Raw genomic sequence first — 25952 nt, 5'->3', positions numbered from 1 at the left:
AGTACATATATAAATGTATTATTTGACACACGTACATAAATGTATGCTTGTAAAAATTACTTAAGTTTTAGTAAAATAAAGCAGTATTTTTCTGTTAGAATATGAAAAATATATCTTACAGTGTTTATAAAGTTCATAGTGTTTTAATATAATGTAAATCAGAGTCTACAAAATGTAATATACATTTTTATTTAGGCAGTGAAAGGCTTGTATTTAAAATGTTACTGCATTTGCTTTTTTAATAAATTCTTTATTTTCTAATGCAGCAAATAACTCAGAAACTTTCAAGGAAGGGATATTGATATAAAAATTATATTTTTAACCTCTGAGCTTTCTCTCAGCAAGATGTGCCGAGACATGGTGGTTCAGAGCTTGTGGGGTGGCAAACCAATGGCTGACCTCACTTGAAGCCCCAGTCACAAGAGGGAGCCCATGCCTAACACTGCCTGGATGGCTAGGAACTGGAAGCCGGATGGTTCAGAGACCTGGGGTAAAAACCAAAAGAAAATGAAGTCGATGAAATGATTCCTAATGGTCTTTGGCTACATAGATTAGTGCCTAACCCAGATGTCATCAGAGATGTTTCCTCCAGTGAAAATGGAGAAAATGCAGCTGATCTGTGCAGATGCAGAGGCCCACAGCCTAACATTAGGTGGAGCTTGGGGAACATCGAGGAAAAGGCGGTGGAAGGACTGTAGGAGCCAGAGGGGTGGAGGATACTAGGAAAACACATCCCGCCAAACCAACTAAGCATGGCACACAGGAGCTCACAGAAACTGAAGCGCCCATGATGATCCTGTGGGTCTGTACTAGGTCCTCTGCAAACATGCGTTGGTTGTTTATCTGGGAGTGTTTGCGGGACTCTGCACAGTGGGACTGGGGGTGTCTCTGACTACTTTGCTTGATCTTGATACTATTTTCCTCCTACTGACTGGATTGCCTTGTCCACCTGATACGAGGGTCTCTGTCTAGTTTTACTGGATCTTGTTAGGCTGTGTTGGGTTGATACTCCTGGGGAGTTGGGGAGGTGCTCTTTTCTGAAAGGAAAATGAAAAGCGGTAGATCTTGGAGAAAGGTGAGGTATGAGGGTTACTGGGAGGAGCCAAGGGAGGGGAAATTATGGTCAGGGTGTTATTGTTTGGAAAAGAATAAACAAAAGGATAAAAGAAAAAACAAATTGCATTTTAATTTTTTTAAGATTTCTTTTTATTTTCTCATACAATACAGTTTGAACATATTCTTCCTCCTCAACTTCTCCAGATACTCCCAACATCCCTACCCACACAACTTCACCTCCCCCCCCCCCGTCAAAAAATAAATAAATAAAACCAGTCAGACAAAAAGTAGCAAACAAAACTAACACAGAAAGTGCACAGAGCACATGGTGTATATACACATGTGTGCTCTGCACATGTTCACAGATCCCCTGACGTGGATGGCCATGGACCACCATGTGGGTGCTGAGATTCAAACCCACATCCTCTGCAGGAGCTACCAGTGTCAGCCTCTGAGCGAGCTTTAAAGGCTTGGATGTAAAAGTCCAAAATAATAAAAGACTGTCCCATGAATCTTTTAAAAATTAAATTTTAAGCATTTTTGTGAATTAATGTTTTCAAGCTCAGTGGGTCAAGGCAGAAGAATTTAACCGCTGACAGTGGTCCTACATTTTGATGGCGCAGAGGCATTCCATTTGAGTTATTTTGAAGCTCATATAAAATGTAAACTTGGACTTGAGTAATTTATTACTAGAATTTAATGAAGCACAATATCAAGTCCATCTATTATCCTACCTCCCATATTAACAGTAGAAAAATCACACTGTTTCGCAGATTGAATCAGTTCTATGTTCCCTTCCATGAAAACAAACAAAAACAGTTGCAACAACTGTAAAATTTTAAAGTAAACAATTATTTAAATGCAAACATTTCCAGTGTTTATTTTTTCTGACTATATTAATATTTCCTTTCTAACATCCATTGTAGAATGAATTGATATAGGTTTTCTAAAATATATTGTGGGGCAGTGGACCATGCCACCTGACAGAAAATCTGATAAAGTCCAGCAGATTCAGGAACCCCAGTTCTCATAATTGAGAGTGGTAGGTGCTTAAATCTGTCCCTGACCAGGTTCCTGTCCTGGAACATGTGACCTCGACACCCCATGGAGAGGACTGTCACAATCAGCCACAGAGGGACAACACCTGAAGTCCTTCTACACGAAGATCAGGCATCCCCTAACTTCTCAGACCAACCCAATAGAAAGCATCTGCCTTTAGAGTCCAAGCAACCCCAAAATGTTTGTAACATCCTATCCAAAAGGAATAAAGTGCCTGAGTTATTTCAAGAAGGATCGATCATCTGAGAGTTCGTGTCTCAACCCCACAAATTTCTGAGATTAGCTCCTGGTACATAGACTGGCAGCATATTGTAGTAGTAATTCAAGCAACATTCATTGTACATCAGGTAACAGTTTGTACATACAGTTTTTAGGGATTCGTGTGTCCATAAAAAAATAGTGAAAAAAGAGGAAGGTCAGAAAGAAAGGAATTATTTACCAGGGTCAGGATTTTGAAGTGTAATATAGAGTTTTTTTTTAATGTGCTTTTAATTGAAATAGAATTATACCACTTTCTCCCTTGCTTTTGTCCTCAGCCTCTCTGAGCGACCCTCCCCTCAGCCTGCAGTTGTCTAGGGGTGAGACCTGACAACATTTTCCCTTCCATGGTAACATGTCCATAGACACTGCTAGTGTTCTGTTCATGTTCATGCAGCCATTTCTAGAAGATACTGTTTCACAACAGTCTTCCTGATATTCTGCCTAGTATGGTCAGTCCACCCTCTTCTGTCCCAATGTCCTCATAGCCACAAATGCAGGAGCTATCCTGTAGATTTATCCGTTAGGACTGATCTCGCATGATCTGTCAGTTACTGCACTGCGTCTGGTGTGATTCTGCATGGTCCTCATTTGCTGTAAAGAGAAGCTCCTCTCATAAGAGGCGGTACCTACAATTTTTGGGATATGGGAGAAAACAGTCTAGAGTCTAGAAGAATCCGACTACGGCTGAGGGCAGGCAAAGATATAAAACTATAACTTGTCAGTGGTTTACAATGCCCAGAGACTAATTCTGACTCAGGAGGAAAGGTCTTGTCTCTGTAGGCAGATGGCTGAGCCCTGCCCCTTCCATCAGGATAGAAGAAGACAGGAGAGGAGGGAAAGTTGCTGTATGGTGACAAACAGGCGGCCATGTGTCGCCAGTCATGATGGACAGGTCTATAGCTGAGGCTATAGGTCGGATAACGTCACTCCAACCTCTTCATGTTTTCCAGATGGGAACAGTAAGGTCTCCTTCCTATGGCTTCTTTCTGTGTTTCTACCATCCCAATGCTCTCTCATAACTCATTATTGTGGACATAATGTTATTGGACACTCTGTAAAGATTATCCTTGTGTTCTTCAAATGCTGATTTCTCTGTGCCCATATCTGGTTGCAATTCGGACATGGCACTGTAATGCTTAGTCTAAGAAGCTCCCCTCTCAGTGTGTGCAAGCATTGCTCCCCAGTTATTCTCTGGTTTGTCATAAAAGCTGATGAGTCAGTGACTGAGCAGCTGAGAGAAAAGGACTGAACTGATCCCAGCCAGGAGGGAGGGAGGACGGGAGGGAGGGAGAGAGAGAGAGAGAGAGAGAGAGAGAGAGAGAGAGAGAGAGAGAGAGAGAGAGCAAGAGAGAGCACGGAGGGAGGGAGGAGGGAGGGAGAGAGAGAGAGCAAGAGAGAACACGGAGGGAGGGAGGAGGGAGAGAGAGAGGGAGAGAGAGAGGGAGGGAGGGAGGGAGGAAAAGAGAGAGAGAGAGAGAGAGAGAGAGAGAGAGAGAGAGAGAGAGAGAGAGGCACGCTATTCATTTGGAGATGGTTCAAGGGACACCAGGAGAACACACATAGGGAAGAGAGCATGAGATCAGTGCAGGTAGCCTGGGATGTGGGCTAGGAGGTAGCCAGATTAGCTCAGAGGATTAGAATCAATTAATAACTGCTCAGATACTGTGCTGTAAACTTGATTACGTAAATGTTATAGTCTCTTTCTTGTCTATTTGGGAGCTAGCTAGGATAAAGGAAAATGTGTCTCATACAGTTGCAATTGAGACTGCTGGTATCCTCTTTCTTTCACTGTCTTAAACCCTTTCCGTACTCAGTTTCCTACTGAGCTCCTGACAGTGGCAAAGCAAACTCGCAGGACTGGGCACTTTACTTACAATGCACACATCTCTAGATTACATGTACCTCGTGCATGTGGATATCTATAATTAGTTTTAGTACTGTATTTTGTGATATAATAACAAAAAAACAGTCCTGGGGTTTCAGACATGGGAGGTCCAGCTTTTCAAACGGATCCTGAAATCCAAACTCAGGTTCTCAAGCTATCTGAGCAGCTCACTTTATGCACCACTCGTCTCTCCAGTCCAAGTTTGCTAATTAAAAAAAAGAGAGACAAATTTTTACAGTACACTTTCACTCGTTCATTATTTTAAAATTACTCTCTATTCAATTTTAAGAAACTGAAGTATAGAGAGGTTTGATTCTATATTCAAGTAAATGCTATCGAATTAGAAATTATAAATGTAGGCCGTGTTGTAGTTCACTGGCTTAAAACCAATCAAACCTCCTCTGGACAAAGTAGTAAATCACAGTCCCCATTCGACTGGAATGATTATTACGACTAAGCTTCCATGTAGACCTAACGGTTAATTCTGCATACCTTAGCACTTCTGCCCTCCAACTGAACTGGTCTCTTCCAGTGGACTCTTTGTTTCTCTTGTGTAAGAGAATGGGAGATAACAGTGTACCAGAGCCATGCTTCGTCAGAGAGATGCAGGCTTAAAGCTGAATGTCAAAGGATGACCAAGTTACCCAAACATATTAAGTCTCATTTCATCTGATAGGAAAAGGAGTATATCGTCTTATATTTTTGGTTGTGAGTCTAGCCTTTAATGGCTGAGCCATCTCTCCAGCCTGGAGTATGTCTTCTTTAAGCCTTGACTTGTGAATAACTGGTGGTGTTTGGAACAGTACTCAACAGCTAAAAATACTCCTATTCGAACAGACTGGTCACTAGGTCTGATTTAATGAATTTTAGGACCTTTGTATGGAAATACATCTCAATAGTTAATCTAAGTTTGCTTATTATAACGTTCCAAGTTTTACATATCATAAGACAGCTAATAAAATAGTCACACTTGCTAAAACTGTTTCAGCAATCAGCTCTCCAAAGCGAGTTTCTTCTTTATTGTTCCATACTTGTTCCTTTCGTTACTTATTCTTCTGCAAGTGCTCGTTATGTGTGTATCTGAGATATGACATGTAAACAACGCTTAAGCTTTATAACCAGTAGCCTAGTTGTTGAGGATTAAAAATATTTTTATAGTCACTCACGCCAGATTATATAAATGCCTTTAGCTAATGATTAAGCACAGTCGGTAAAAATTAACTCATCAGCATATAGCTTTCAGGCCATTTGAGCGTGCAGTGTGGCGTGTAAACAGAAATGCGGTATTTACCTTTACAAAACTCAACACTAAGGTTTTGTAACATACCCACTTCTTGAGGAAGTAAATTCTTTTGTAATATTTATTTAAGCAAAGTTTCTCAGGTCACTGACTGTTTAAAAAAAACACTAGGTATTTAAGTGTGGTGTGTGTTAAGGTCTTAGGAACCCTCTCTCCATGCTGCGTTTTTGTTCTTGATGAGGAGTTGCAGGCTCTCAGTCTTCAGGATGGGGTTGGAACTATTTGCTATGTAATCTTTTTCTCTTCTGTGTATAGCATTGTAACTGTAGACCCTTATTCTCCCCCTGTAATGCACTATGCATTAATTCTGCTTGCTAATATTGTATGCCTGTTTTCACAAGTTTTATAGATTGAAGGGGCTTAGAGATTATTAGCCTACCATGAACCCAGGTTAGGAACATGTGGTGACTTGACTAAATTGGAAGAGGAATAGACATTAAAGATTGCTAGCCCATGTGAGATTTCAGTTTATTTTCCATTATCTCATGCTTCCTCTTAAGATGGTTAACTGTAGGCTGTCAAATATAAGTTAAACTTTTAAACAACACTTTCCTGGGAAATCTTTAAAATATTAACACTAAATATGAGTTTAAAGTTCAGTTTGGTCTCCCAACCAATCACCAGATACCTTTGTTTTAAATAGGTAAGGCTTTTCAGGTAGTGAATTAATAGGTAACATTGATGGCCATTTTTCACCAGTGGCCACACCTTGTCACACTGGTTGTTTTGTAGTTCACAGAGATCGTAGCTGGTTAAGACAGTTGAAGACACTGTCCCCTCAGCAGCCTGCCTCATAACTTGTACTGCTATGGAAGCTAGTCACCAGGGAGGAAGCTTCTTGGTCTGTACTGACTTGATTTATCCATGCTCAGTGACCCCAGTGTCTTTGACAGTGGGGTTTTACCACCAATTCTGGGAAGCAGCCAGAAGCAATGGATATAGCTGAATCAACTGGGAGATCTCTGGGATAAAGGTAGAATGTTTTAAGAAGGATGAGATGTTGGGAGGTGGGTAAGAAGGTGAGAGAGAGAGCTGGGAGGGTTGGGGGTGAATATAATCAAAATACATTGTATGAAAACACCACAGAATTAATAAAAAGAGCAAAGCAAAATTGACAATAGATAAAAGAAGTTATACATTCTTTTTAGTCCAGATGGGATCAGTCCAGGCTGTGTCGATGTCATGGTACCCAAAACCCCACTCCTCTCTCTTTCGTTTTCCTTTAGTAGTTTCTAGTTATTCCAACATGTCCCTGAATGGTAGGTACCCTGTTCTACAGATCTTCTCTACATTTTTGTGTCTCATAAATCTGGACATACATAACGCAGGTCATTCTTTTCATTCACAGAAATATCTGGTCCAACGGGGGGAGAGAAAAACAAAATAGTTGCTGTCTAGGACTTTATTGCTCTGCAGGGACACCATGAACACACAATGATTACAAAGGAAAAACATTAACTGGGCCTGACTTACAGTTTGGATGGTTCATCATTGTCATCAAGGCAGAACAGCATGGCAGTGTCCAGACAGACATATTCTGGAGAAGGACCCGCACGCAGTGGCAGAAGACCGCCATACTAGACTTAGCTTGAGTGTACGAAACCTCGGGGTTCTCCTCCACAGTGACAGACTTCCTCCCCTGAGGCCACACCTCCTCAAACAAGGCTGATCCTCCTCTGGGCCAAACACTGACACTTAAGTCCGTGGGGGCCATTCCTGTTCAAAATGTTGCAAAATGTGTAATCAAGTGAATAGTTTTCCCTAAAGTATTATGAATATAAATACACTATATAAACATAAATACATTGTATAAATATGATATTTTCATATTACAATGATATCTATTTCAACTATATCCTATAAAAATAACCTTGAACAGTGCACGTGAAACCGGTAATGATTTTATATGCTGTGTTGTAGGACTTAGATCGGTGATCAAACTGTACTTTAAAGTGACATGTGAAAGTCTGAGGGTTTACAATTAAACAAGATATGACAAAGAAGTAACAAAAGGAAGGATTATTAGATTTACCATATGGAAGTCTGGGAACTCGGGAATGTTTTTGGGCAGTAATGGAATCCATTCCTTTTTTAATTTAAATTTTCCTATTGGTATATATTTATTTTACACAGTGCTAGGTTTCATAAAGAATTTTATTTTTCTAGTGCATTGTGTATCCTGACAACATTTACTCCCTAGACTGTCCTCTGTTTCCACCTTCCTCCTCTTTCCTCTACTAGTTTGATTAAATGTGCAGACAGTTATAAAAAGATGATGTGTAAGTGGAAAGTAAGCATAGAGAACCTTTTCAACATCCTGAGCCATCTTGATGTGAAAATTAAACCCACACCGAGGTTCCATCGTCCTTGTCAGAAGAGCTCAGAAGGAAGACAAATAGTAACAAATAAACGCTCATCTGCATGGGAGGGAGATGAGACCTCGGACATCATGGTGGGGTTTATTAGCCCAAGCACTGTGAAGTCACTGTGGGGTATCTTAACCGGATAACCATTTTACTGATTATATATTTTATTTATGAGTAATAGTTCCAGATTCTAATGAGTTAAATTAAAACCGATTTAATAGAGTGTCAGTATTAGAAATTCAAAGGAAAAGTGGAGGTGGTTGCAGTGTTCTTAGAATAATTTCTTATAATTGGACCCACTGAGGTTGGCTGGTTTGTTTCGGTAAAAAGACCTGGTGAGCTCTGGCTGATGAACTTGCAAGCGTAACTGTAGAGGCTTCTCAGACAATTCCCAGTGCTCTGTCATTACTTTTTATTCTGTTACATTTGTCCTTGTTCAAATCACGTTTGGAAAGTCTCATTGGTGACACAATATGGGTGTAGCTTTTCATATTACTTCCTGACAGCCTCACTGCAAACTCCTTGACCCTCGGGTTCTTGCACTCTTTTTACCCCTGTGTGTGTGTGTGTGTGTGTGTGTGTGTGTGTGTGTGTGTGTGTTTGTCTGTGTCTGTGTGTGTGTGTGTGTCTGTGTGTGTGTGTGTGTGTGTGTGTGTGTGTGTGTGTCTGTGTGTGTCTGTGTTACCACCCAAGTGTATAGGTGAGAAGACAGCTCTGGGAGCTCTTTTTTTTCCCTTCCATTCTGTGAGTCCCGGAGATTGAACTCAGGTCCTCCGGCTTGGCTACAGGCTATTGTTACAGATGCCTTTACCCACTTGCCAATCAGTCTCACAGGTCCCACCATATCTATTAAACTCACGGACCCATCCTTTCCTGCTTACCCTTCCCTGCCTTACAGCCAATGCTGCTTCTCTCCCACTGGACCTGTATCACGCCTCTTGTGAATCCCTCTAGAGTTGTCCTTTTCTTTCTACATCTCTCAAAAGCTGCTGAATATTCTTTCTAAAACACAAATTATCTTATTTCTTTGTGTGAAGGACAGAAGCCTTCTTTGAGTGGAGCTTGATGTTACTGCTGGTGTTTGTGCCGGGTTTCAGGACATCCTTACAAGTCTTCAAAACTGCTGTCATTTATTATTGTCATGTAGTTTCCCCTTCCTTTTTTTGCATTTACTTTCTGACTGCCCTGGCATTACCCGAAGTTACCTTAAAAACTGACCCCTGTATTCCTTTTGCCTTTGAAATTACAAGTATTTTCTTCCCGGACCACCACCCGCAATGACTAATAGGCTTATCTTTCAGCTCCCAGTTTAAGCATAACGACTTTGAGTATAAATTATCTTCCTTCATAGGATAGAATATTTTCTCATGAACTTCCCTGATGCTCTCTCCGTATTTCTCCCGAGAGTTGTCACTGCTGTGTTTACATGCCTGCCTACCTCCATGAGACCACAGGCAAGCTAGGAGCGGAACTGTGCTTTACTGACCTCTGGGCCCTGATAAAGCTCCTGATTAAAGACAGAAACACAATACAAACATTTGTTGAATAAACAGAAAATTGCTGTGTGAAAACAGAATTATTATTTTATAAAACATTGTTCAACTTTTTACTATTTGATTCAGTGCTGGTACAACTTTAAAAATTTATTTTTTGTATATGGGTATTTTGACTGCATGTATTTCTGTGTAGCCTTTGAGTGCCTAGTGCCAAGGCAGGCCAGAAGGCATCAAACTACCCAAGGACTTGATTTACAGATGGCTGTGAGCCACTCTGTAGGTGCTGGGAATTGAACCTGGGTCCTCTGGAAGAGCAGCAAATGTCCTCTTAACAGCTGAACTCTCTCCAGCCCTCAGTGATCTTTGTCCTTCCATTTTTAATATTTTATTTAATATTTGATACTTTCTATACAATATACTTTGATCATATTTTTCCCTCCCCAAACTCTCACATTCTTTTTCATATTCCTACCCCTCCAACTTCACATTCTTTCTCTGTCTTAAACAGCCATGCACACAAAAAAAAGTGGAGTCAAATGCCTATAGTCTTACGACCTGCCCTGGCCTGTGGTTATTATACCAATTAACAGTACATTGAAAAACTAACACTGAATTTCCCTCTTTTAGAAACTGAGTTGTGAATAGCTTCTTGTCCAGAGCTGGGTCTTGGAGCCACTTCCTCCTTTACAGTGAGATTTCTTTCTGGCTTACTCAGGTCTTGTGCATGCTGTCATGGTACCTGTGAGTTAGCATGTGCATCTGCCCACTGTGTCTGGAAAACTATTGTTCCCTGTAGTCATGCACCACCTCTGGATTTTACCATCTTCTTGCCCCATCCTCTATAGATCACTGGGCTTTGAGTGTAGGGGTGTGATTTGGACATCCAGTTTGGAGCTGATCGTCCAGTTTCTTACTTTCTACCTGTTTTCCAATGGTGCATCTCCCATCTATGGTACTTCTGATGAGGGTTGAGTGATGTGCTCCACTGTGGATCTAGCAATATCTCATGTAGTGTCTTTTCCTTATTTATTCATTTATTTATTCATTTATTCATTCATTTATTTATTTATTTATTTATTTATTTATTTATTTATTTACTTATATCCTGATTGCAGCCCCCACCTCCCCTGCCAGTCTGCCCTCACAGACCGTTCTCCATTCCCCATTCCCCTTTTCCCTTCTCCTTTGAGGGAGGGGAGGCCTCCCTTGGTTTCACCCACATCAAGTCACTGTAGGACTAGGCAGATGCTCTCCCACGGAAGTCAGACAAGACAGATCAATTAGGGGAACAGACTCCACAGGCAGGCAATAGAGTCATGGACAGCCTCTGCTTCAGTTGTCGGGGGACTTGTATGAAGATCAAGCTGCACATCTGCTACATATGTGTGGGGTGGGGGGTAGATCCAACCCATGTATGCTCCTTCGTTGGTGGTTCAGTCTTTGGGAGCTTCCAAAGCTCCAGGTTGTTTGACTCTGTGGCATTCCTATCTCTCTGGGTCCGCCAATCCTTCCCCCAACTCTTCCACAGGACTTCCCAAGCTCCATCTAATGTCTGGCTATGTGTAGGTTGATGTCAAGGCAATATATGATTGGACAGTAGAGAATGGGGTGGGGACAAAGTTTTTGTAAGGCAGGAGGAGGAGCAAGAGAAATCAAGGTGGAGACAGCAGAGGAAGATGATTCCGACCCAGTGGGTCTAGGTCAATTTTATATTGTCTAGGTGGGTGGCGGTTTCTATCTTTATTAATTGGCAGTGAATTCTGTGGATGCATTGTGGATTGAGTATTTAACATATAAATCTAATTGCGAAATTTCAAGTTTCTGGAACTTTGATTTTACCCGCCAGGGGGACAGTGTGTGAAAGTGGCTGGCAGAGAAACAACTGGAGTGCGTGGCTCCTGCGGATCCTCGACGAGTGAGAATGCACGTGGTTCCATCACTCCAGTTCAGCACCATTTGTTAAAGATACTTCCTCTTTTCCATTGTATGGTTTTGGTTGCTTTGTCAAAAATCAAGTGTCCTTAGGTGTGTGGGCTTATTTCTGGGTCTTCAATGTGATTCCATTGACCAAGTTGACTGTTTCTGTACCAATATCACGCAGCTCTTATTATTATCGCTCTGTAGTACAGCTTGTGGTCAGGAGGGGATGCTCCAGAAGTTCTTTGATTGTACACGATTGTTTTACCATTCCTGGTTTTTCCATATGAAGTTGAGTATTGCTCCTTCTAGTTCTGTAAAGTACTGTGTTACAATTTTCATGGGAATTGCATTGAATCTGTAGATTGCTTTTGGTAAGATGGTCATTTCCACTATGTTAATCTTGAAAATCCATGAGTATGGAAGATCTTCTGTTATCTTCTTAAATTTCTTTCTTCAGAGACTGGAAGTTCTTATCATGCTAGCCTTTCACCGGCTTGGTTAGAGTTACACTAAGATACTTTCTATTACTTCTGGCTATTGTAAAGAGTGTTGTTTCCTGATTTCTCAGCCCATTTATCTTTTGTACAAAGGAGGGATACTTTTATTTTTAGTTAATTTTCTACCCAGCCATTTTGCTGAACATGTCTATCAGCTGTAGGAACTCTTTGGTAGAATTTTTTTGGGTCACTTATGTATACTATCATGTTATCTGCAAATATCAATACATTGACTTCTTCCTTTCCAATTTATATCTCCTTGGTCTCCTTAGTTGCCTTATTGCTCTAACTAGAACTTCAAGTACTGTATTGACCAGATATGTAGAGTGTGGGCAGCCTTGTCTGTCCCTGATTTTAATAGCATTGTTTCTCTCCAATTAATTTGATGTCAAATATTGCTTGCTATATATTGCCTTTATTGTGTTTAACTATGTGCCTTGTATCCCTGCTCTTTCTAAGACTTTTTGCTTGAAAGGGTGATGGAAGTTGTCAAAGACCTTTTCAGCATCTAATTAGATGGCCATGTGGAATTTTTCCTTTCAGTGTGTTTATATAGTAGATTACATTGATAGATTTTTGTATGTTGGGGCATCGGGGTGAAGCCTAGTTGAACATGGAGGATGATGTTTTTGTTGTGTTCTTGGATGTGACTATTTTTGCATCAATGTTCATAGGGGAACTTTGTAATTCTCTTTCTTTGTTGTGTCTCTGTGTGGTTTAGGTATCAGGGTGACTGTAGCTTCATATAATGACTTTGGCAAGGTTCCTTCTGTTCCTATTTTGTGGAATAGTTTAAGGAGGATTGGTATTAGGTCTTCTGTGATAGTCTGGTAGAATTCTGCACTAAAACTATCTGGCCCTGAGCTTCTTTATGGTTGAGAGACTTTTAATTACTGATTCTATTTCCTTAGGGGTTATGGAGCTTTTAAAATAGTTTACCTGATCTTGGTTTAACTTTGGTAAATGGTATCTGTCTAGAAGTCAATTATTGCAATTTTCCAATTTTGTGGAGTACAGGCTTTTGAAATAAAACCTAATGAATCTTTGAATTTCTGCCTCATTGTTTATGTCTCCCTTTTCATTTCTGATTTTATTTATTTGAATACTGTCTCTCTCTCCCTCTTATTTAATTTGGCTAAACTTCTGTCTATCTTGTTGATTTTCTCAAAGAGCCAACTCTTGGTTTCATTGATTCTTTGTATTGTTTTCTTTGTTTCTAATGGATTGATTTCAGCCCTGATTTCAATTATTTCCTGCCATCTACGTTTGCTTCTTTATTTTTTCCTAGAGCTTTCAGGTGTACTTTTAAATTGCTGATCTGGGAGCGCTCTGATTTCTTTATGGAGCGACTCAGTGCTGTGAGCTTTCCCCTTAGCACTGCTTCATTATGCCTCATGAATTTAGGTATGTGTACCTTCATTTTCAATTCTAGAAAGTGTTTAAATTTGTCCATTAATTCTTCCCTAACCCACAGATCATTTGAGCACAAAGTTGTTCTGTTTCCAGAAGAGTGTATATTTTCTGGTGTTTGTGTTGTTGTTGAAATCCAGCTTTAATCCATAGTGGTCTGATAGGATACAAGGCATTATGTAATTTTCTTATATCTGCTGAGGCTCTGTGATGGTAAATCTTGGAGAAGGGCCAAGAACTGCTGAGACACAGTGTGCTGTTTTGTGTTTGGGTGAAGAGACTATTAACTTCTTTCGATTCATAACATTTGTTAATGTCACTATTTCTCTGTTTAGTTTTTGTCCAGATGAACTGTTGATTGGTGAGAGTCTGGTGTGAAAGTCTACCTCAATTAATGTGTGGGGTTTGATGTGTGATTTAAGGTCTAGCAATGTTTCTTTCACAAATGTGGGTGCCCTTGTGTTTGGGCCATAGATTTCAGAATTGAGATATCATCTTGGTAGATTTTCCTTTGACTAGTATATAGTGCCTTTCCCTGTCTCTTTTGATTAATTTTGGTTGAAAGTCTATTTTATTGGACATTAGAATGGCAACTCCAGTTTGCTTCTGGGGTTCATTGACTTGGAAACCTTTTCCAGCCCTTTACTCTGAGGAAATGTCTACCTTTGTTGCTGACATACGTTTCTTGTATGCAGCAGAATGGTGGATCCTGTTTATGGATCCATTCTGTTAGCCTGTGTCTTTTTATTGGGGAATGGAGTCCATTGATGTTTAGAGATACTAATTAGCAATGATTATTTCCCGTTATTTAGATGTTGGTGATAGTAGCCTCTGTGTGTGTGTGTGTGTGTGTGTGTGTGTGTGTGTGTGTGTGTGTGTGTTTATGATTCTCTTGGTTTTGCTGGTGTGCAATTGCTCATTTCTTGTATTTTCTTGTGTATAGTTATTTTCTTTGTGCCGGAGGTTTCCTTTTTGTACCCTCTGTAGGGCAGGATTAGTGAAAGATCCTATTTACATTTGGTTTTGTCCTGGTTTCTCCATTCGTGGCAATTGAGAATCTGCTGGTTATCAGTGTGGGCTGATGTTTGTGGTCTCTTAGGGTCTGCAAGACATCTGCAAAGACCCGTCTAGCTTTTAGACTGTCTGCTTAATAAGTGAGTGCGATTCTGATAGGTCTGCCTTTATGTTTCTTGTCCTCTTGCAGCTTTTAATATTTCTCTTTGTTCTGTACATTTGGTATTTTGATGATATCGCTTTTCAGCCTTTTTGCTAAGATCAAGTGTAGAGTTTTGATTACTTTGTGGTGGAAGAATTTCTTTTCTGGTCCAATTTATTTGGTGTTCTTAAGCTTCTTGTATGTTTATAGCCATCTTGTTCTTTAGGTCAGGAAACTTCCCTTTTATGATTTTGTTGAAGATATTTTCTGGGCCTTTCATCTTGGAATCTCCTTCTTCTATGCCTATTTTCTTAGGTTTGGTCTGGCTGTTTTGTGTTAGAGACTTTTTAGATTTGGAATTTTCTTTGACTGATGTATCAGTTTCTTCTGTTGTCTCTTATCCTCCTGAGACTCTCTCTTCCAACTCTTGTATTCTGTTGGTGATGTTTGCATCTGTGGTTCCAATTATTTTTCCTAGGTTTTCCATCTCCATGTTTTCATAAGTTTGTATGTTCTTTATTGCTTCTATTTCCATTTTCAGGTTGTGAGTACTTTAACTCATTTCCTTTATCCAATTGATTATACTTTCCGGTATTTCTTTCATTTTATTGTTCTGTTACTGCTTTAAAAGTTTTACCTGTTTGATTGTATTTTCCTTCATTTCTTTAAATTATTTATTTCTTCTTCAATAGCATCTATCTTCATAATACTATATATAACGTCATTTTCTTGTAATTCAATTGTGTTAGGGTATTCAGGGCTTGCTATGGCAGGAGAGTTGAGTTCTGGTGATGCCCAGCTATTGCCCTACTTTTGTTGATTATGTTCTTACACTGGTCTTTAGAAATGTAGTTGTCCCTGGTGTTCATAGGCCAGGGCTGCAGCAGCCTCCAGGGATGCAGGCAGAACTCATGGTCCCTGATAGCTGTAGTCTTCCAGGATTGTAGGTAGAGGCATTTACAGGAAGTTGGAGTCCATAGGGCACAGGGCCAACCTCATGTCTGCTGTGCTTGCCAGGGGACAAAGCAAGCATGGGATTGGGCCGTGGGAGTGTCATATAGTTGCCCCAGGTGATACTAGGCCTCTATGGATACAGGGAGGGCTTTTGGCCTGGGTAATGGAGTACAGATCTGGGATTCCATTTACTATCTTTTAAAGTGACATTCTGTTGTTACACTATGTTCTTTAGGTCTTCCTAAGGCCTGTGGCCTACTTAATCTCAAGTTCATGACCTCTTTAACAGTATCAAGGATGGGTCCCATCTCACATGGAAGGCTTTTAATCCAATTAGAAAGTTGTTGCATCATATCACTGTGACATCATGGGCACCTCTTGCAGGTTGGTCATTATCTGGTCAGTGGTCTAGTTTTCTGTATCACAAGAATGTGTTGTTATTTTCAGCAACAAGGTCTTACTGTCATGTTATAAAGAGAAACAGAGCTTTGGCAAGGCAATGCCCTCAATGCTTGGGATGTCTATATTGACCTCTTTGGCAATGCTGGAAAAAAAATAGAACCTAGTTCTGGTTTTGGATAATTTGGTAGCCTATGGTATCTAGGTTAACTACTATCTTGAGTCATCTTTCTTATGAATATTTTTTAAAATCTATTTCTCTCTGGATTTTTGATATTTCCTTTTATCGGATAAAAATATACCAGAGTAGTTTTCTTTCTTATCTTGAGAACCTCTATTTATGGGTGAAAAATTGTTGTTTGTCATACTGATTTTATAGAACCAACCAGTAAATAATACCCAAATTATAGACTTTTTTATTGAAAGCAAGAAGTATAAATATGTTGACTTTTCATAGATTAAAAAAAGATGGACATGGAAATGAAATAAATTTTGCATGGCTTGAGACTTAATATGGATTTTTATTTTATTTATAAACCTGGTTCCAAGTATTTGGAAATAAAGCTCAATGACTGTAAATATTTAAATCTGAGTATGATAATTGTGTGCATTGGGCCTCCATGTTATAACTACATTGTCAGTTAGACTAAAGGAACACAGTTATTGACTTCAGAATGTTTCAAAAGCTTTTTTAAAAAAAATCTCAGGTACGTGGCCTTACGGTATGATTGTGGTTCTGTGTCTCTGTAGGACACTGACAAGTGCTGGTAAGGACCTGCACGATAACTTCCTGAAAGCCCTGGCCATGAGGGAAGAGGACAATCGCACCGGGAAACTGAGCGTGAGTACGTTTTACCACCAAATTAAAGTGGATTTTCAAACACAGTTAATATCGATGGTGCGACCCATAATGCCTTCCATAAGATGGAGTTCAGGTAGGGGAGGGACAGATGGCTCACGAGGGAAAGGCACTTGCTGATAACCTAGCTCACCAGCACACACCCTGTAGAAAGAACAACTGAGTGTCCAGCTCTGTCCTCCGATCTCTGCATGCCTGCCACCGCCCATGTGTTCCCCATCCCCACAAAATGAGTACTTGTAGTGTGACATTGTCTGGAAATAAAATATGACATTTACATATTATAGTAGCATGTGTAGATTTCCTTTTTTATGATTATTTCTGTTTCTAATAGTAGCAAAATGGTAAAAATGATAAGATTCTAAACAATTTTAAAGAGGAAAATGGCATGTTGTTTTTGCATTTCTTTTTCCCTTCTAGAGACTACTTCCATTAATAATCTGATAAATTTTCTACTGTAACTTACAGAACCCTTGAGAGCCTAGTTTTGATCTATATTTGTACCTCTATTGAAAGCCTAGATTAAATTCTGTTTTCTAATCAGGATAAGACTATTATTCTTCCTCTCTGTCTGTTAATGGTACACCGAGTCTTGTCTGCACGTGAAATTACTAGTAGGCTTCATAGTAAAGGAAATCTTTTTTTCCGGAGACAATACTGGAAAAGTAAGACACTTTTATAATTATTCTTTGACTCTAAAATTTCCATTATACCACTTGTGTTTATTTTCTGTAACTCAGTCATCAAGACTGTTTCAGTATGAGTATTTGTTTTTGTTTGTTTTTAAGTAAACTTTATGAGAACTGAAGGTGAATAGCAGGGAGAGATTTTTCAAAAAGCAAAGTACAAATATAGATCAAAACTAGGCTCTGAAGGGTCCTGTAAGTTGTAATAGAAAATTTATGACTTTGTCTGATTATTAATAGAAGTAGTATTTAGAAGGGAGAGAGCAATGCAGAAAACTGTGCTTTCATGCAGTCCGTGTTATATATAGACTCTTGGGACCAGACAGTATTCTAAGTCATTCTCAGCACCATGTGGACTGGAAAGGTAATCAATGAATTTACAACAGTTTTTTTTTAATTGATGTCATTTTTACCTACAATAAGGAAATGCACAGCAGATCCAAAATAGGGCTCAAATGTGTTTCACAGTTGGACAGTAGAATGAGTAAGCACACACAGCTTTGAATACCTTAACCCCACATTTTTTTTATTTTATTATTTGTGTGTGTGTGTGTGTGTGTGTGTGTGTGTGTGTGTGTGTGTGTGTGTGTGCGCTTTGCTGAGACTTGGGCTTCAGAGGGATATGGAAGGATTTGTGAAAGAGCATTTCCATAATCCAGTTTGGAATATTCTGTAGAGAGCGGGTAGCTTATGGAATGAGAAATGTGGTGCTGAGTTTAGAGATTGTAAAGCATTTGATACAGCTCAGGAGTTAAAATAGTCTGGAGGTAGAGAGTGACTACCGTCAGGATCAATATAACAGATAATAAAAAGGTTTCTAAGTAAAGAGAACTCATAAATTAGACCTATTCTTCTGTTTATCTAAGCTATGGTGTCCTGCACCTTAATATGGTATTTAAATAAATATTCTCCATTTAATACTGATTAAGTTTTGAAACAAACTAAGCATAATGCATGATACTTTAAGCATTTATTAAATAATAATATGCTATCCAAATTATATTTATAAGTACTAAAATTAGAATTATGGAGGAAATTTATATAAACAACATTGGAACATAGTTTTGCTAGAATATAAATTTGAATAGCTCCTTAGAAAAGATAGTTCTTTGTGATGATTGTAAATTTTATTAGGGATCTAAATATTATTCATCACTGGTGGGATTCTATACAATCAGAATATTAATAGTACACTTTATAGAGTACACTGCTGCTATAGGAAATGCTTGTCCTTTTGTGCAAATCTCTCTTATTTTTTTCACAAACATGGTTAAGATATAGGCTCTCCCTACATTTCTGTTGTCACAGGTTTATGTCACTCTTCTAAGTAGACACATAGCTAAATGATTTTTCATGATTATTGATTTCATGAGTGAAAAAAAGAAAACACTTCCTATCCAATCAGAGTCTAATGAGTCTGTGATGACATTTTGCATGGTGCTCCTGGCAGGGCCTAATGAAACTTATTTTCCCACTAGATGGTGAGTATGTAAACAGCACATGGCTGACTTGTTTGAGCTTTGAAACATGTGTTATCAAAGCTGACATTAAAAACAATGTTTACAGCTGTCCATTCATGACCAGTGAAAGAAGCCACTGTAACCTGGACAGGGAAAACCTATGAATTAGGAACTTCTAATATACCTATTTCCTGTGTTGAAATCTTTATGAAACATAAGATTGCATTGCATATGACCAATTACATTGTGCTGACACACTCTTTTCCCTCCTTCCTATCTTACAACATCTCTAACATGTCCCCTTTCAGAAAACAAAGGTATCAGAAAGATGTTTACTTCTTTTTCAATAGACAAGTATGGACTTGTCCACTGTAACCCATTGTGGAAGTCATATTATTTGTAAAGTTTTACCTTTGTTATAAACCGGTTTCTTCAGCACTTGGAAATGCATATCAATTATCCCTTTGGATAAAAAAGGATATATGGACATAAAACATTTGGAGGTTATGTGGCCATAGCATCTGTGTTTAGTTTTTGAATTGACCACTTAGTTCAGGTTAAACACATGCATTTTGACTTTATACAGCCCTACTTTTCCTACCTAAATGTAAAGATGTTTACACTGATGAGACATTGCCATATTAAAACAACATAATGTATAAAGCATGTATGTATGTATGCGTGTGTGTGTGTGTGTGTGTGTGTGTGTGTGTGTGTGTGTGTAATGCTTAGATGGTTAGGGTCTCTAGAGGCAAAGCCTAGTGCTCTACTGTGACATCTCTAAGGGCCCGAGAAAACCGGATGATGTAGGTAGAACAGGTGGCAGAGAGGTGACCCCAGCAGATCCCACTCTTAGTTGATCACATAGGAAACTGAATTGTGCTGCAGAGTTTGTTCTGCTGTAAAGGAAGGGAGCTATGACATCATTATGCTGGCTCCACTTCCCCTCTGTCAGTTAGCCAATGGCTGTCACCGATATGGGAGGTCAGCAGAAGTCATGCGTCCATTTCAGGAAGGGGAAGGAAGGAAAGGTTAGCTATTGATTAGCACGTGCCATATGTGCTTGTCCCAGGACAGGGATCCAGTAATGAAATCATTTGCCACAGTCTCTGGAGCTCCCACCATGAGTTTATTTCATTCCCATTTCTTTTCTTTACCTCCATTAGAAATAAATAAATTAAAACATGGGATATTTACTTCTTAAGTATATCTATCATTTATGAAGCTAGTGTTAACTGGTATTTACATAAGAATTTTATACATAAGAAACAATGACAATAGACACTTTTTAAAAATCAAAAGGAGTAATACTGTAACTGCTCAGTATCACATATGAAATCATAAGAAAAGTTTAAAAAATATTTACAGCAAATCAAAGGGAAAATATTTCATTTCACTAATATATTACTTAAAGGGAAAATCTATTGCACTAATTTCATTCATTTAAATACCAACAAAAGATTGTGCCAGATGTTATTTTCCCATCATTGTAAAATATACAAAAAAAAAAAGCAACAGTTTAATGGCAGAAACTTTTATTTGCTTCTGAGATCAGAGATTAGGTGTGCTGTCCCTGGATAGTTGGCTCTTCCATTGCTCCTCAGCCTGTAAAAAGGCAAAAAGTCACAGGGGAACAGGAGAGTGGAGCAGAGATGCTCTCCTTAGGCAAGCAGTGGAGAGAACACAGAAACACAGACTACAAGCTCAGCATGTCATGACCATACAAGTAAACAACAACTTGCCCACTTTCTTCAACTAGGTCTCGCACTATAGCTTCAATGATCTCCAAAAGAATTTGTATTGATTAATCATAGTTAAAAGGTCACTGATTAGGGACATACCCTCAGGATGCAATTAGTCTCCAAAGCCGATAATAAGTCCCCTTCTATATGAGCCTGAGGGACCGTGTTAGATTCAACTCACAATAACCATTAAAAACGATCAAATGAATGAATTAAACATCTGGTTTGAAAAACTAGAAAAGGCTTTAACCAAGTAAAAATAAAGAAAATGGGGAAGATGGGCATTTGAAAAAGTAGGAAAGGAGTTAGAAACCAAAACAAAGTAGGAATGATAACCTTTCATCTGCTTTCATTTTTGAGACTATAGTTTAATTACAATACTTCTTTCCCTTCTCTTTCCTTCCTTCAAGCTCTCCCCTGTACCACTTCCTGCTCTCCTTCAGATTCATGGCCTTTCCTTTCTTTGTTATTGGATGCATATGTGTGTTTACATATTTGCACATTCCTAAATGTAACGATTGAGTCCACCTATCTCTTGCATTTATGTTTTCAGGGCTGACTGTTTAGCACTGGACAACTCGTTGATGTGCTTTTCCGTGGGTAGGATTGCCTCTCTCACTCCCAGCTTTACTCAGTTGCCTGTAGTTCTTTGTGTAGGGTTGAGGCCTAATAGCCTTTTCCCTGTGCAGTTTGGCACGTTCGTTGGTGTCATCCTCCTCATTCAGTTCAGGTTTGGGTGGTCATCTTGGTGACTTAACAGGCATAGCTCCTGATATTATGAGCAGACACAGTCTCACAGCAAAGTCTCTGATCCCCTGGCTCTTGGAATCTTCCTTCCCCCACTTCTGCCACGTCCTCTGAGCCTTAGGCACGGAAGCTGTCCTGTTTGTATATACATCAGGACTGGGCTGCGCAACTCTGCATTTTGATTGGTTGTGGTTCTTTGTACAGCTCTCCATCTGTTTTAAAGAGAAGTTTCCTTGATTAGAGGAAAAGGCTACACTTGTCTATGGGTATAAAGACACACTATTTACATATTGTTGTTAAGGATCTTGCTAGTTTAGTAGAGTAATGTCTGTAGATTCCCCTCCAATAACTGTGATTTCACTACCACTGAATAGTTAGATAAGTTTCCAGTATCGGACATAGTTTTCCTCTTGTTGAGTATCTCTTAAGACCAGTTGAAGAGCTGTTGGTTACCACCAAGACAGGCAAGTCACTAACATACATGTACACATAGTGTTACCATGCCATACTGGTCATTGGTGAGTTTCATCAGCATCAAAACTGACAGCACAGTTTATTGCTTCCATCCTTCTGAAGCTTGCATGGAGTCGTCTGGTCCTGCAAAAGCTAGTTCTCAGGGAACCTTCTGGCACTGTGGAAGCTAGTTCTCAGGGAGGCATCATTCAGTTCAGTTCCAGTTAGGGGTCCTGTCTTAGGTAGGGTTTGACTGCTATGACCAGACACCATGACCAAGGCAACTCTTATAAAGGACAGCATTTAATTGGGGCTGGCTTACAGGTTCAGAGGTTCAATATATTATCCTCAAGACAAGAGTATGGCAGCATCCAGGAGATATGGGACTGGGGGAGCTGAGAGTTTCACCTCTTATTCCGAAGGCAGCTAGGAGAAGACTGGCTTCCAGGCAGCTAGGATGAGATGTTTTAAAACCCAAGCCCACAGTGGCATACCTACTCCAACAAGGCCACACCAAAGCCACACCTACTCCAACAAGTCCCCTCCGGGGGCTAGGCATTCTCCAAGCACAGGTCCCCTGGCAGCAGTGCTGCTCTGTAGAGGAAGTGTTAGGTAGATATTGCACATCTACACGATGGCATGTTTTATGTGCATTTGTAAAAAATATTCTGCATCTAAACCCGTTTAATGTCCTTTAACTTGTGCAAACATTAGCCTTCAACTTGAAAATGCTTCAAACATTGGGAAATGCAGGGCAATATAGAGTGTGTCCATAACATTTAAAATTAGTAGGTATAGTTGCTTCCATGATATAAAAAGACACTGACTTTTAGTGTTTTATTACTTAAGTTATAAAAGCTGCCATTCTATTATAGAAGACATTTGTGTATTATTTGCAGTTGGGACATGTGAAATGAGGGCCAAATACATCCATGACTTACTTTGTGCAGTATGAATATTTCTTTCTTCACATTCACAAATTGTTGGAGGAAATGTCTGCTTGCCTGATGTTACCTGTAGTGGCTTTCATATTGTGAATGATACAAAATAAGAAATCAAAATATAAAACCATATGAAATAAATATCTAGAAGTGAACGAATTAAATGTCTACTCAGCCTACAAATAGATTCAATTCCTAAAGATAAAAATAGCACTCATAGGAGAATTCTGCTGAATATCACCTATCAGGAAGTTTGGTACTAACAATAAAAAGATAGCTTTCAAAGCAACAAGAAGGATGTAATAATTGTTTATCTTTGAAATGCATAACAATTACTTAATTCGATATTAAAATATAGCGATGAATGTGACAGAATAACTTAGTTATAAGACACTTCTAATTTGATGTTTATGTTAATAGGAAAAAGTATATTAAATTATATTCAAAAGATTTTCTTCTGAGTTTCCTGTTGGATATAATTTAATACCACAAGAGATTGGTTTACACAGTGTCAGTAGTATTTGCATATACATTACAGAGGCTTTTCTCCCAATAGGAAGTATCAAAAAAGGTGATGTATCACCTTGGTCAAAACTACAGAGTCTGTTTAGACCAGCATGGCCACCTGGCTTCTGAAGAGTCTGAGAACTTGGTAGCTGTTCTGTTTGTGAGGATGGATCTCTTAGCATTCTCATTCTGGTGCCTAGTTTATGGCATTCAGTCCATGGTGCGAGGCTAAATGAAGAGTCTGTTGAAGTTAGGTGCCTCAGCAGCCCTAATCATGGCAGAAGTTTGAAGATTCCTGGAGAGTCTCTTGTGTTGAGTCTATAGTGGAGGGTTATGCAGCTGGAGTATATGGTTATTGTATTTTGTGAAATGTATGAATAACTACATATATAACTAATATATTACTAAATGCATAATACATGATATAAGATCAGCAGAGGGCATCAGCAGCTGCAGCAATAGATACAATGTTCAGAAAAGGAAGGTAGGTTGGTAACATTGCATGTTTCTGAGACCTCTTTGTATTTTGGCTCAACATCTATGAGCAGCAGGTCTTTCCCTTACTTAATCTTCCGTAAGTGACCTTCGAGATCCATCCAGACATGGTACTGCTAGATGAGTCCAGATCCCATCTACAGGTGAGGTTAGCTGTCAGTATCAGGAACAAAGGGACACAGCAACCAGGCCATGATCCTTCTCCGTGTGATAAGCTGTGATAAGTGGAGACTTCAGGAAGTGCTCTTGATAGAGTAGTCTCTGAACCAGTATCATGTCAGTACTCACAGGCATTCTTTGTTGGAACAGTTTCAGACCACAGGTCTCGATGTTTAGTCATGTGGGTGGAAAAGGCCAAGGGAGCTGGCTCTGAACCAAAGATTTCACTACAGTCGGGACAGGAACATACTTGTGTGAATTTTCAGGGGAGCCTTGAATTGCTTTAGTTCCTAAAAGATGAAGGAATGCCTTCTAAGGCTTGTTTCTCCATATTTTCCCCTCTAAAGTGTCTAGTTTTCATTCATATTTGGCCAACTTTGGAGCTTTTCAGTATCAGTACTTACAACTACAGTTAAAATAGTCACATGGATAAGGGCATCACTGGGAGGAGAGGCCCTTGGTCCTGTGAAGACTCAATGCCCCAGCGCAGGGGACTGCCAGGGTGCGGAGGTGGGAGTGGGTGGGTGGGTAGGGGAGCACCCTCACAGAAGCAGGGGAAGGAAGATGGGATAGGGGTTTGTGGATGGGAGACTGAGAAAGGGATAACATTTGAAACGTAAATAAATAAAATGTCCAATAAAAAGATTGTACTTAAAAAATAGACATTAAAGCAGGAAGGCTAAAGAGCAAGGGTCATGTAGACGGCACTCCTGCCTGGTTTGCATTAAGTTTTCGCAGTGAGCCCGAGGAGAGGTGGCAAGAAGGGAGCTAAGAAGAAAGTGGTTGATCCATTTTCTAAGAAAGACTGGTATGCTGTGACTGCTCCAGTAATGTTCAATATTAGGAAAAACTTTAGTCACAAGGACTCAAGGAATCAAAATTGCATCTGGTGACCTGAAGGGTTGTGTGTTTGAAGTGAGCCTTGCCGATCTACAGAATGATGAAGTTGCCTTTAGAAAATTCAAGCTAAGTACTGAGAATGTTCAGGGGGAAAATGTCTGACTAATTCCCAGGGCATGGATCTTGGTCGGGACAAAATGTGCGCCATGGTCAAAAAGTGCCAGACCACAACTGAAGCTCATGCTGATGTCAAGACGACCGATGGGTGTTTGCTCCAACTTTTCTGTGTTGGTGTCACTAAAATATGCAACAACCAGATTAGAAAGACATCATATGCACAGCACCAGCAGGTCCGCCGGATCCAGAAGAAAATGGTGGAAATGATGACCCGAGAAGTGCAGACAAATGACTTGAAGGAAGCAGTTATTAAACTGATTGCAGACAGCATTGGGAAAGGCATAGAGAAGGCTTGACAGTCCATATATCCTCTCCATGATGTCTTTATTACAGAAGTAATAATGGTGAAGTAACCCAGCTTTGAGTTGGGAAAGCTCATGGAGCTCCATGGTGAAGGCGTAGTTCTGGCAACACAACTGGTGACAAGGCAGGAACTAAAGTTGAACTAATTGATGGACGTGAACCACCAGTCCAAGGAGCTGCCGAAAATCCAGATTTTTAATAGTGACAAATAAAAAGTCCTATTTGTGAAAAAAAATAGTCACACTGAGCAGAGCACTTGTAATTTGACACATACTTGCATGAAGCCACTATAAGTTTCATTAACATTTTTTTCTGTAATGGATTCACACTTTTTATTCTTCATCCTGCTCACTACTACCCTCTTGAGCAGTACTCCTAATGATGATTAATTTTTTGATCTTTTCAAAGAATCAGTATTTTCATTGGTCTTTTTTTATTTTTGGTCTGTTTTATAGCTTCTAGGTCAAACTTTCTTGACGTCTCCGTATTCTGTGATTCAAGTCTGTGGTGTCATCAGCAAATCCTGGGGGACAACCAAGATAATACTTTGGTGACTTTGGGAACTTATTAGCCAATCACTCCAGAATAAGTGACTCATTTCTGGCCTGGGGCTTTTATTCGTTAGCCTCTGTGTTTAGTGGGAACATTGTTATAGTTATCTGCAAGTTAATTCGTTTCTAAGAACTTGTGTGTTTTCTAGCATCCAGGACTTCACCGATTTCTCTGAGATTACTTAGTCCATTAATTTTAATTATGTTTCCATTTTTCCATAAGAGTTGTGATGCTGTTACTTAGATGCACTGGGAGTTCACTGAACACACTTA

At 39.5% G+C, this 25952-nt stretch overlaps 1 protein-coding gene and 1 pseudogene across 5 annotated transcripts in view; both read left to right on the top strand.

The window, feature by feature from the left end:
- Cfap299 (cilia and flagella associated protein 299) overlaps positions 1-25952 on the top strand; it is a 474580-nt gene that overhangs the window by 165616 nt on the left and 283012 nt on the right. For 4 of the 5 annotated variants that reach the window (NM_001432873.1, XM_087584349.1, XM_087584347.1 and 1 more), the window contains one exon: positions 16510-16600. In NM_001432873.1, the coding sequence (NP_001419802.1) occupies positions 16510-16600 (91 nt within the window). Of the gene's footprint in view, positions 1-15595; positions 15745-16509; positions 16601-25952 lie in introns of those variants that run through there. The other variant, XM_087584346.1, reaches the window with a different exon arrangement.
- On the top strand, positions 19727-25368 carry Rps3a-ps3 (ribosomal protein S3a, pseudogene 3; annotated as a pseudogene).

The sequence above is a fragment of the Rattus norvegicus genome, chromosome 14 (genome assembly GCF_021556685.1).
Source record: "Rattus norvegicus strain SHRSP/BbbUtx chromosome 14, alternate assembly SHRSP_T2T, whole genome shotgun sequence".
NCBI lineage: Eukaryota > Metazoa > Chordata > Mammalia > Rodentia > Muridae > Rattus > Rattus norvegicus.
This window is presented reverse-complemented; position numbering and strand designations above follow the sequence as displayed.